Source organism: Lynx canadensis, chromosome B1 (assembly GCF_007474595.2).
Source record: "Lynx canadensis isolate LIC74 chromosome B1, mLynCan4.pri.v2, whole genome shotgun sequence".
NCBI lineage: Eukaryota > Metazoa > Chordata > Mammalia > Carnivora > Felidae > Lynx > Lynx canadensis.
Window position 1 is genome coordinate 105,976,000 of NC_044306.2, and position 12,763 is coordinate 105,988,762.

General features: G+C 35.1%; 1 protein-coding gene across 1 annotated transcript in view; it reads right to left on the reverse strand.

Annotated features, from left to right (window-relative positions):
• NDST3 (N-deacetylase and N-sulfotransferase 3) overlaps nt 1-12,763 on the reverse strand; it is a 185,950-nt gene that overhangs the window by 110,158 nt on the left and 63,029 nt on the right. The window contains 2 exon segments of the mRNA XM_032592910.1: nt 3,257-3,411; nt 12,287-12,374. Of these exon segments, the coding sequence (XP_032448801.1) occupies nt 3,257-3,411; nt 12,287-12,374 (243 nt within the window).

The window sequence follows — 12,763 nt, forward strand, 5'->3', positions numbered from 1 at the left end:
TATGCCATTTTAGAAGACCTGGATTTCTTGTCTTAATTCTACCCCCACGAAGCTTTATAATCCTGAGTGAATCACTGTATTTCTCTGATTTTCACTTTCCTTTTCTATAAAGTGAGAATGAATATAATTACAATTCAGGATTGCTATAAGAATTAAAGGAAATAATATGGAATGTATAAAAAACGAAAACCCTTTTCTCATTACCGCTTTAAATTTAGCAGCAAAACCTCTTCTTTGTAACCCTAATGCCTTGATGGGAAGTAGAAGAGTTAACACATGTTTAGAAAATGTGTAGAATTCACATTAGCCAAATGTCATAGCAATTCCGAATAAGCTTTTAAACTTGAGGATTTTGGTTCCTCTCACCTGTCACTCTAAATGCCTCCCAGGAGCCTAGGCAAAAATTGAAGATGGCAGTTTTCTGATAGTGAATAGAATGATAATCAAAACAACAGCTGCCATCACTGTTTGTGAGGTGCCAATCACTGTTCTCAATTGCTTTACATATATATATTCTCTTTCTTGGGATTATGGCTGGGTGGGACTGGTCCTGGATTTGTCTTTTTTCTAATCTGTCCTTTGCTGACTCCCCCCCCCCCCAAAAAAAAATCCATGGGTCCTATAATTGATTAAATATTAAAGAACATATTTGGCCTTATTTCTGAAGATCCTTCATGACTGTTCTCTGCTGCTTTGAGGATCGTAATTTGGGTTGTCAACCTGTACTTAGGAAAGAAATTTTGAAGAAAATGTCCTTTGCTTGGCACTTGAGTGAGGAGGTTAAGAATGACCAAATTTCAGTTCTGAATTATTCAACTCATGATGCTTTTTAGTTGAGAATTCTAAAAAAATGTATATAATCCCTGTGCATGTCTGTTCTCATTATATGTACTTTCAAGTATTTACACTTGTTTTAATACAAACATAACATTCAGTGATCCATCCATTCAAGTAATAATAGAATACTATTGTTTAGATACTATGTAGCTGCAGAGGAGTATAGATAGCAGTTAATGTCATGTTCATCACATTTGCCTTGATAAACTAGTTTTTTGAAAGCTACCAAAAACAACAAACAACAAAAACCTTCCTGCTTACTTCTCCTTTTTAATCTTATACTAATACTTTCTTTTACTCTATATATTTCTTCTTTCACCATTTCCTTTCTTTCTCGACAGATTAAAGAATAAAAGTAATTTTCTTCTTCACATCCTCTCATGCTGATTAATGTTGCTTATATCAGCAAGTCTTAGACTTTTGAAGATCATAGAATTAATGTTTGCTGCATCGAGATAGGATTTTTAGTGCTCTCCATTAAAAAGTGTGACAATGTTTACACACTCTTACATGCTGTTCGCTATTTCTGTTTATATTTTAGGGGGATAAAGGAGGCTCTTCATCTCACAAGAGTTTGCAAATTCTATCAGAACATTTTCACAATATCAATATGGAGGACACTATTCTCATTTTCTTGACAAAATATCAGTGCATGCCCATCGTGCACTTGCAGCTGCGTATCTATTTTGGGCAGTCACTGAAGTTCAAAGACAAGTATGGGCTTCTAATGCTATCCATAAAGTGTTTGGCCTTCTATATCCTCAATAGAAAAATGTATTTTATAAATTCTTACTTTTTATTGTGCACCTCTAAGTAAGGTACCATGTGGATCAATTACCTGAACATCCTGGCTCCAGCAGTTTACATAGAATACGCTCTATGATAAGTGAGTGTCCGTACTCTGAAATTCTAAGTGGCCAAAAAGCTAACAGTTGTATGGTCAGGTGGCCGGCAAAGGGAGACATAACCCTTGAAAACTATAATCTCTTATGTCATTTCAGGGTGAAATATGTTAAGAAATAGAACTATAATGTTTAAGAACATATAACGTTGGGGACTATACTGTTTAAGGACTATAATGATGAGAAAGGCATATATGTGGAAAAGCCTCAAAGTTGAGCAGTTGTATTTGAAATCAGTCATTTCTAGTTATGGGGTTAGAACTTTAAATCTCTGGTAAAACATTTTCTGTTTGTCAAGGGAGCAATTATAGTTTAAGTTTTTCAAAATCATATTTAAATTAACCATCATTGTGTATTTTAATTCATTTTACACACTGGGATAAGTCTACAATTAGTAGGATTTGCTTAGGAACATGATATGATGGTTTTAGAATTATTCTCAATATAAATAATTTATGAACTTTGTAATATCAGCTTCATGGTTTGGAAATAAAAAATGCTATAATAGACAAAAATATATTACATTTCAAATCCTTTTTGAATGATAATTTCTGTTGCTTTGATCATTTATGCTACAAATACTTATTGAGTACCTTCATGATATAGGCGCTGCCATGCCGTGATGAACTGAATATAGTTCCTACCCCAAGGCACTCCCTGCCCAAGGTGTGAGAATGCTGGGTAAATAGACAAATGCCTATCTGGAGTCCTCCATGTGTTTGTGTGCCATTAGTATTATTCACAGAAACAAACATGCTATATTGGGTTGTTAATCACTATATACCATCCCTGCTGCTTACAGCACATTTTCTCATACACTGTACTTATTAGAACTTCTACTGTAAATTTCCCTGTCAGGAAGCAGAAAGCCTTCAGTAGAAAACACTGTACCAGTCAAGTGAATGTTCCATCACTATAACATATATGTTTGCAATGTGTTTAAATGGTTTTCCTCCCGTTTCCATTACCTTTCTGACTCAGTCTTCATTACCTAGTGCCCACATTATGGTCTCCTTACATGGTCTTTTCCCTCAGCCTCATTACACTCCAGTGCTTCCTGGCACGTAAATTTTATTCTTATTTCAGGTGTACCTAGAGTCCTGTTTCCACAAGTACATTTTCCTGGCCACTCCCAATGACACTTATTTCTCTGAACTGTGGGTTCTTATATCTGTACAGTTTAGTAGTAGGTTATGGAATATCTCATTTTGTTGGAAAATTGTTTTGTGTGCATATTTTGCCTTCCTAATATAGCAAGAAGCTCCTTCTGGACAGAGAGCCATGTCTTATGAGCTCTGAATAAACTGTCTAGTAGGTAAGTCTTAGAGTGTCTTGTGAAGTTTTTCCTAAATTAGAACCCTCAAAGTATTAGGCATAGTACTGAGCGTCCCATACAAATTCAAAAGTCACATACTGAAAGGCTAAAATACCAACTTGTTCTAATGTCAGTGTATACTAGCTCAATGTAATATTCAAAAGAGTTACTAAGGCAAATTTTTTGATTGAGAGTTACTTACTAAGGCAAATTTTTTGTTGAGAATCATTTGCTCCACCAAAGATGACTCATTATGGAAGAGGTGGGGTTGCATATGGCTCCACATATGAGGAAACCACCAAAACTCATCCACAGACCCCAGAAGATGGTCATCCCCTTCATCTTCTTCTTCAGTTCCTTTGGAGGAAAAAAGATTATTCAGTTAATCCCAGTTGCAATGATTGTCTGCCTATCTATATAAATTGCCTATTTATCCATCCATCCATCCATCCATCCATCCATCCATCCATCCAATTATATACACACACATATATGTACTTAGAAGACACCATTTATACTCTTTTTGATACATATAAGGCTTGAACATGAAATGTAGCAAAGGAAAACCTGTTACTTGGGGAACAACAAGAGACTGTGACAAAGCTCTTTTAAAAGTTTTTCAACATAAGACATAGGTATAAAATCACTGCAAAATGGAAATACACAACCATTCCCAAGGACATTAGAACTCTCTTATTGTATTGGTATTAACCTGTAGTTTGGAGGAAATGGAGGGATGAGTAGGAAATTGAATTAAGGGAATACGAGTAAAGAAATGAGTGGCAGAGCTCTAGCAGTAGGTCTTTCTGATATAGGTTGTGACATCATAGTCACAAAGGAATAATTCTATAATTTATTTGGGTTCCTCATTAGCTCTGAGAAGAAGCTACTCAGTATTTAATGAAAAATATGGCATAAACAAGGGGGAAAAAAGGAAATGTAGGAATTGTTATTGGGTAAATGAGAGAAAGCGGAAGGGAAGAAGGGAGAAAGGATGAAAGTGAAGGAAAGAGGCTGAGAAGTGATGAAGTCATAGTAAAACAAGCCAAGCTGATCCTTGGTGGACTCATGTTTCTCATGCTTGACCTTTTTCTCAAGTTCCTGGAAGCAGACTTTCCATCAAGAAACTCATATTTCTGGGGCACATGGGTGGCTTAGTCGGTTAAGCATAAGACTGTTGATTTCAGCTCAGGTCAGGATCTCACGGGTTTGTGAGATCAGTCCCGCATCTCAGGCTCTGTGCTGACCCTGTGGAGCCTGCTTGGAATTCTCTCTACTTCTCTCTCTGTGTCTCCCCCACTTGCACACATGCTCTCTCTCTCTCAAAATAAATAAACATTAACAACAACAAAAAGAAACTCCTATTTCCTTGAGAGTCAGCCCTGTTGTTATTCCTCTGATTTCTTCCTTTTTAGTCATGTTTTATTTCCTCCATTTTCCCTGACCAGCAGTTTAGCTGAGTGTGGGAAATTCCACAGTTTTCTTGAGGGGGATGGGACTCTCTTTGTTTCTTCACTGAAGCATGACATGAGAGCACTTTAAGGTGCCTCACCACTTTCCCGGCATATCATAAGATGATATTAATCATCACAAAGTTTTGCAACAACACTGAAATTTCAGCCACAACACTGAATCTAACAAACTCTTAGAATATAGAATAGTAGGTTCTTCAAATGATGTCCTCTCTGTGTGGAGAAAATCTTCTCTCATATTTTCAAAAATTTCATTTTTCTGATATGACGGGTTTCCATGGTGCCTTACAGGCTAAAGATGGAGGGTGCACTGCTGCTCTGACCCAGCCAACCAAGCCGGGTGCCTGTTACTACTGTTCTTCTATTCATTTTTGCAAGAGAAGGAAGGCAGAGTCCATTGGCAGGAAAAGAATCATGTCCTATGATTTACTGGGCAAAGAAAGTGACTTACTAAAGATAAAGGTGTAGTATGAGGCTGCACACTCATTCTAATTAAAAAAAATTTTTTTTAATTTATTTTTGAGAGAGAGAGAGAGAAAGTGAAAGAGAGAGAGAGAGAGAGAGAGAGAGAGAGAGAGAGAGAGACAGGGTGTGAGCGGGGGAGGGGCAGAGACAGAGGGAGACACAGAATCCAAAGCAGGCTCCAGGCTCTGAGCTGTCAGCACAGAGCCCGATGAGGGGCTCTAACTCATGGACTGCGAGATCATGACCTGAGCCGAAGTTGGACACTCGACTGACTGAGCCACCCAGGAGCCCCTTGTTCTAATTTATATAGGAAGAACAAATATTAGTAATGTAGGATGAATAGAATAACATAATACTTCAACAAGGACAGACTTCAGTTTCACTTTCATATGATTAAATACTTGCTAATATAAAGGAACTTTTTTTCTTTATATGTAAAGGGCACCTTTATATTTAATGTTTTAGTTCCCTAATTTTTTCCCTCTTCATCTCACACCCATATTACCATAATATAGTGAAACAAGGATAGCTTTTAGAGTCAGAGAAGTCTTTATTTATAGGTTCCAATACATTTGAATTGTGTGATTGTAGGCAAGTCACATAACCCCTTAATGTCTGTATTTATATAGGTAAAAAGATGGATCGCAATACCTATTTTATTCTTTTTGAGAAGAAGTGGTACTATAATCCTGGCACCTATTGGATAATCTAAAATGCCTTTTTCCTTTCTTTTTTTATTTCCTACTCTTGTTCTTCTTGTGTCTTTTTCAGGTCTCCTTGAGTTTCATTTTATTTTTTCACAATGATACTGCATCAGAGTGTGGGGGAAGGTGTCACCTGCATGTTATGTGGCAGATGCCAAGACCAAGGCATCAAAATTAACTGACTGGCCTGATTAATGAGTCACCAGCTTCGGGTTTCTGAGTGATTATTTTACAGCTCGGGGAAGACTTCTAGAGAGGAATGCAAAGGAATGGGAATATGGAGTCAGGGTTTAGAATCTCTGATGACCCCAATCATTGCAGGGTTTTGAGTACTGCTACCTTTAGGTGATAAATATGGTGGCCCTGGTGAAGAAGCATTTGTTACATGTGACTGGCGATGCTTAAATACATGTTTTGTTTGTTTGTTTCGTTTTTGTTTTTGTTTTTGGACACAAGGATGATGTCATATAGTCTCACCACAATTAAACATCTCTACTTACATCCAAGAGACTCTCCTCTTGCTTAGCATTTTGTATGTCCTCAGGATACCATATTAGTGAAGATTACAATCAGTTACTTATTGCAGTTTTACTGTCCCACACTGAAAAAAGGCATAAGTCTCTTGGGGTTTCCCAGTAATCAGTTTGTTTCTGGCTTCCACCTCCTCTGGATGCAGTGAATGTGGGTAGAGGGAGATGAGATTTCCTAGATTATGAAAAGTCACTCCTCCTACTGCTTAAATCTCTATTCCCTGTCCCCTGTAACTCCTATCTTTCCTGCACCTTTCTTGTCATCTCCCCTTTGCTCCTTTTTCTACCTGGACTTTACACAAAGTTTATTTATCAGGACAGTGGAAAGGTAGCTTTGGAAAGATAGCTCGGGCGTTTGTTGTTCTTTCCTGAATACCATGGTGAAATCTGGTATTAAAATATTTATACATTTGAATCATGCAGGTATTAGACAAATGATGTCTGCCTTTTGATAGATTTATATAAATTCATAGTAGGCATAAATATATGCCTTTCCCTTTTTCTTTATAACTCTTTCTTATCTGATTTCACTTAATCCTACTTTGGGTATATTTTATGTCAGAATTATATTGAGAATAAATGTCTATTGCTTATTACTTTAAACATTACGATAAAAAGCAGTTGAAACATAGCTGTGATGGGCTGTCCTGGGCTCTAGCCACCCTTTTATCTCCTGACTTTTGCCCACCTTTGTTAGAACTGGAGAAAGAGAGAACTAGAAGTCAAATTCCCCAACTTTAAATGTCATTTATTAAATTGTTACAAAACTATGCTGAAATCTAATAAAGTTAGTGCAAATCATTATTTATTTTGTATCTATTTAAATAACTTATCTTTCAGTATTTTATCTTCAATTTTTCCTGCCATGATATTTAAAATCATCATTGATTGAGACTCTACCTTTTGTCAAGCATTGTGTTAACTGTTTTATAAGCAACATCTCATTTAATTCTCACTACAACCTTATGAGGTAAGGGCTACTACTAACTCTATTCTTCAAATAAGGAAACTGATATTTGGAAAGGTGAAATAATTTGTCCCAAGTCACTGACAAGGTTGGTACAGAAGCCAGTTTCTTACATTTTTATTGTGACATTTTTATTGTGAGGTGTGGGAAGTGCTCAAGTAAGGAAAGAGGACAAATATTTCAGAAACAAAAAGGAAGGAGAGCAACTGCCTAGAGACATTCTTTAGCATTCAGCATTGGACAAAAAATTGAGTTGCCAGAAGTGTTGGTTTTTTTTTTTTTTTTAATTTCTGTTTTGGGAAAGAAAGCTTTTAATTATTCTTAGTATTTTAGAGTGATTTTCTTTCACAACACAACATGGTCAAATTTTGGTCTCTGACCTATAAATTCTTTTTGTTTTAATTTAGAAATTTATTTTATTTATTTATTTTTATAATTCATTGTCAAGTTAGTTAACATACAGTGTAGTTTTGGCTTCAGGGGTGGATTCCAGTGATCCATCACTTACCTACAACACCCAGTGCTCATCCCAACAAGTGCCCTCCTCAATGCCCATCATCCATTTTCCCTTCTCCCCCACCCCCCAACCCTGATCAACCCTCAGTTTGTTCTCTGTATCTAAGAGTCTCTTATGGTTTGCCTTCCTCTCTGTTTGTAACTTATTTTTCCTTCCCTTCCCCTATGGTCTTCTGTTAAGTTTCTCAAATTCCACATATGAGTGAAAACATATGGTATCTGTCTTTCTCTGACTGACTTATTTCACTTAGCATAATACCTTCCAGTTGTATATATATATATCTATATATATATATCTATATATATATCTATGTGTATATATATGTATATCTCACATCTTCTAATCCATTCATCATTTGATGGAAATTTGGGATTTTTCCATAATGGGCTCTAAATTCTAACCCAGATAAACAACTCCAAATTCAGAGCCCTTAACTATCATTCATTGTCCAAATTTGGATTTTAGAAATAAGATCATCATTTACGAATTCGATATAATATTGCTCTTCACATTGTTAGTTAATTCTGTAATATAGTTAGAATTTACCAAGACTGCTGGTTCTCCATGATCTGGGGAAATATACAAACCTAAAGTATCTATAGATAAGGGGAAGGAACCTTTTGCCATTCAGCTTCCTTTATCAAGAATTGCCAATTAAATATTAAAAATGCAATTTATCTTATGCATAAGACTTGGGCTCTGCCTGATCTAAGGTTAAGACTGTTTTTTGCACTTAACTAGCTGTATGACCTTAGGCCCTCTAAGTTTCTATGTTCTTATCTAGAAACAGGGTAACATAATCTTTAACTCCTAGGATTCATTGAGAAGGTACATGAAAAGTGATTAGCTAAGTACCTAGAATGTGGTGCTGCTCACTAGAAGGGAACTATGATTTTATTTCCTTAATCTCTTTACTTCTCAAAAAATCCACAAATGCTTCGAAAACTAAATATATATCAAACAAGATGGAACCTCTTCCTGAAAGAAAGTCTTACTATTATGATAGTGCTATTTTTCTTCTTCCCTTTGAGATTGAATAAAATAGAATTTTTAATAGGATAAGGAATTACATATTTAGAAAGACAATATAATTCAATTAAACTTTACAATATCTAATTTTTGAAAGATTAGGAGTATTAAACTTTACATCTGTTCCCACTAAAAAATGACTTTATTGGTTTTAGATAAGCCTAGCTAAGTTGTGTGGAAGCTTTCATATCATATGCAGATAACAAGATCCCTTCAAGCCTTGGCCTTAGCTTTCTCCTGTGTTCTACTTTCTTTGGCTTAAGTAGTGTCCATTCTTACTGTGAGCTGTGGGAAATGCCCACGTAGGGGAAAAGGACAAATATTTCAGAAACAAAAAGGAAGGAGAGCAATGGCTAGAGTCAATCTTTCACATTCAGCATTAGGCAAAAAAATAAGTTGCCAGAAGTGTTTTCTTATTTCTATTTCTATTATGTTTGGGAAAGAAAGTTTCTAGTTATTCTTAATATTTAGAGTGAATTTCTTTCACAATGCAATGTGGTAAAATTTTATTCTCTGACCTTGTTTCATATAAATACTAATAGTTAAATGGGATTTTACTTTCAGTCAATCATTTGTTCATTAATTCATTTTCAGTAGTCATTGTTCTAGTTGCTGGTGTTACAACAGTGAAGACTTCATGGAGTGCTCATTTTAGTAAGGGAAGAGATGCAACAGATAAATAACTTAAAGACAAAGTACACCCACTCATGATAAAACTCTTAGCAATCTAGGAATAGAAGGAGCTCCTTTAAGCTAATAAAGAGTGTCTACAAACTAGTCTGATGAAAGAATTCCCCTTGAGAATAGGGAAAAAAAAAAACTACTGAAAGATTTCCCCTGACGTCAGGAATAAGACATGTGTCATCATCACCACTTTTACTTAATGTTGTACTGGAGAGCTAACCTAGTGCAATATAGGTAAGGAAAAAAATTCACAAGGCTCAGAAAGGAGGAAGGACCATTTTAGTATCCAAAATTTTATATGATTGTATAAATAGAAAATTTTAAAAAAGCCTACAAAGTACAGAATTAATAAGTGAACATAGCAAGGATGCTGGATACAAGATCAGTACACAATTTAATTGTATTTTTACATACCATCAACAAAGAAATGCAAAATGAAATAAAAAATAAGACACCATTTGATATTGCATCAAAAAGCCCCACCAAGGAATGAATCTAAAAACAGCAAAAGTTTTATCAAGTGCAATTAAAGATGACCTAAAGGCATTCAAAGATTGGAAGACTCAATATTTAGGATGGCATTTCTACCACAAATTAATAGATTTAATGCAATCTTAATAAAAATTCTACTAATTTCTTTGTGGACATTGGTAAGCTGATTCTAAAAAGTTATATGAAAATGCACAGGGCCAAGAATTTCCAAGGCAATCTTGAAGAAGATGAGCAAAACTAGATATTAGTATTAAGTATATTAGTATTAGTATTTATTAGCAGAAATTAGTATTAATTACAAAGGTACAGTAAACAAGATCGTGTGACGTACACAAATAGATCCAATGAACAGGAGAGTGTAGAGTCCACATATATGGTTATATATGACAATGATGACACTATGGTGGAGTGGGGAAAGGATGGTCACTTAATACTTGGTGCCAATTAGATATCTTTGTGGAAAAAAGAAGGTATCTTGACCTCTATCTCATACATACAAAAAAATCAACTCCAGATGGATTTCAGATTTGTAAGTTGTAAGAACATAGAAGCATATTTTTATGATTTTATAGTATGCAAAAATATCTTTAAAAAGACACAAAAAATCGACCATACAGAAACAAAAAGATGAACTAGGCTACATTAAGTATTTTTGGTCATCAAAAAACACCATTAGGAATGTGAAAAGAAACCTGAAAAATAGGAGAATGTATATTTGCAACATACGTAACTGACAAAGGGCTCATTAAGAATGTATAAAGAAGAAAAAGAAAAAAATAATACATAAAGAATTTCTACAAATCAACAAGAAAAAGCAAGTAACCTAACAGAAAAAAAATCTCAAATAATTCACAAAAGAGGATCTCCAAATGGCCAATAAATATATGAAATAAGCTCAATGTTACTGCTCATGAAAGAAATGTACATTAAAACCATAAAATATCTCTATGTGCTCACCAGAAAGGCTAAATTTAAAAAGACGAACAATATCAAATGTTACTGAGACTGTGGAGTAACAAGAAAACTCATACACTGTTGGGAATGAAAATCAGTACAACCATTTTGAAAACTTGGCATTTTTCTACTAAAGTTGGCCATAAGTGTGCTATATAACTAAAAATTCTACCCCTAGTTGATAACCAACAGAAAAAAAAATAGTTATGATCTCTGAAGGATAGGTACAAAAGTGTTCTTAACATGATTAGTCAAAAAAAGCCAAAAACTAGAAAAAAAAACCAACATCTACATTGGAAAGGAATGGAATAAGGAAATTTTGATATATTCAAACAATGGAATGCTATAAAGCAATGAAAATGAAAGAATTACAACTACACACAATAATACCTGTAAAACCAGAATGATATTGAACAGGGACACCTGGGTGGCTCAGTCACTTAATAGAACAAGCTGGATACAGAAGAGCTGATACTGTATGATTCCTTTTACACACATCTCAAAGCCATGCAAAATAATTTATGATATTAGAAGCCAGGATACTGGTTTTCTTTGAGAGAGGCTAGTGACTGTGAGGAAGCACAAGGTAGGTGGGTGCGGGGATTCTGGTAGTATTCTCTCTCTTGATTTGCATGCTGGTTTCTTAAAATTCATTGAGCACCACATTTACTACTTATTACACTTTTATATATGTAAGTTATACTTCAGTAGAAAAGGAAGGCCATTATATAATAACATGATGAATAAATGTTCAAACCATAAACATTTTGTAAAGGTTAAAAAATGCTATCTTAAGGGGGCGCCTGGGTGGCTCAGTTGGTTAAGCATCCAACTTTGGCTCAGGTTATAATCTCACAGTTCTTGGGTTTGAGCCCCACGTCGGACTCTGCGCTGGCACCTGAAAGCCTGGAGCCTGCTTCAGATTCTGTCTCCCCCTCTCTCTTTGCCCTTCCCCCACTCACACTCTGTCTCTCTCAAAAATAAATCAATAAACATTAAGAAAATGATATGCTAAATTGAATTGAATAATATGAGGAAAATAGAATAGGACAGAGACATGGAATGTAGGAAGATGTAAGAAAAGGTGTCACAAAATTTATTTATTTATATTTATTTATTATTTTAAATTTATTTAATTAAATTCAAGCTAGTTAAAATACAGTGTTGTATTGATTTCAGGAGTAGAACCCAGAGATTCATCACTAACATAGAACACCCAGTGCTCATCCCAACAAGTGCCCTCCTTAATGCCCATCATCCATTTACCCCTTTCCCTACCCCCCTCCCCTCCAGCATCCCTCAGTTTGTTCCCTGTATTTAAGAATCTGTTATGGTTTGCCTTCCTCTCTGTTTTTATCATATTTTTAAATACAGTAGTCAGAGAGGCCTTTGAGAGTAATTAACCACCTTTTTCTTACCTGTATGGTAAAATTTTCCTGAAAATCCAAGGTTGAACGTAAAATTTGTGATTTGTGCACGCAAAAGATTCTGAGTGTCAAGCAGGGCCTGAAATACATAATTAAAAAACAAAAATCGGGTTAGAAAATGTCATTGAGAAGTTTTAAAAGATATCTTCCTTTTGCATTCAAAGGGTAAAACTACTCCTTTATACGTGAGAGAATTAAATGATGGAAAGTAGTGTCTTTACCAATTTACAACCGGAGAGATGCTTTCAAGATAACATAAACATATACACATATTTATCCTTCAGCTTGCAATAAATTAGCAAAAAGTGTCAGCTAGAAAAAGGAAGTTACATGAAAAGTTTATTCTGCATGTATTAAAGGAACTGTTATCTAGTACATAAAATATATCTCCTTTCATTTCTCAGGGACATAGATCACCAATTGTCAAAAGAAGGACACTCTTTAAGTGAAACTATGCAAGAACATATG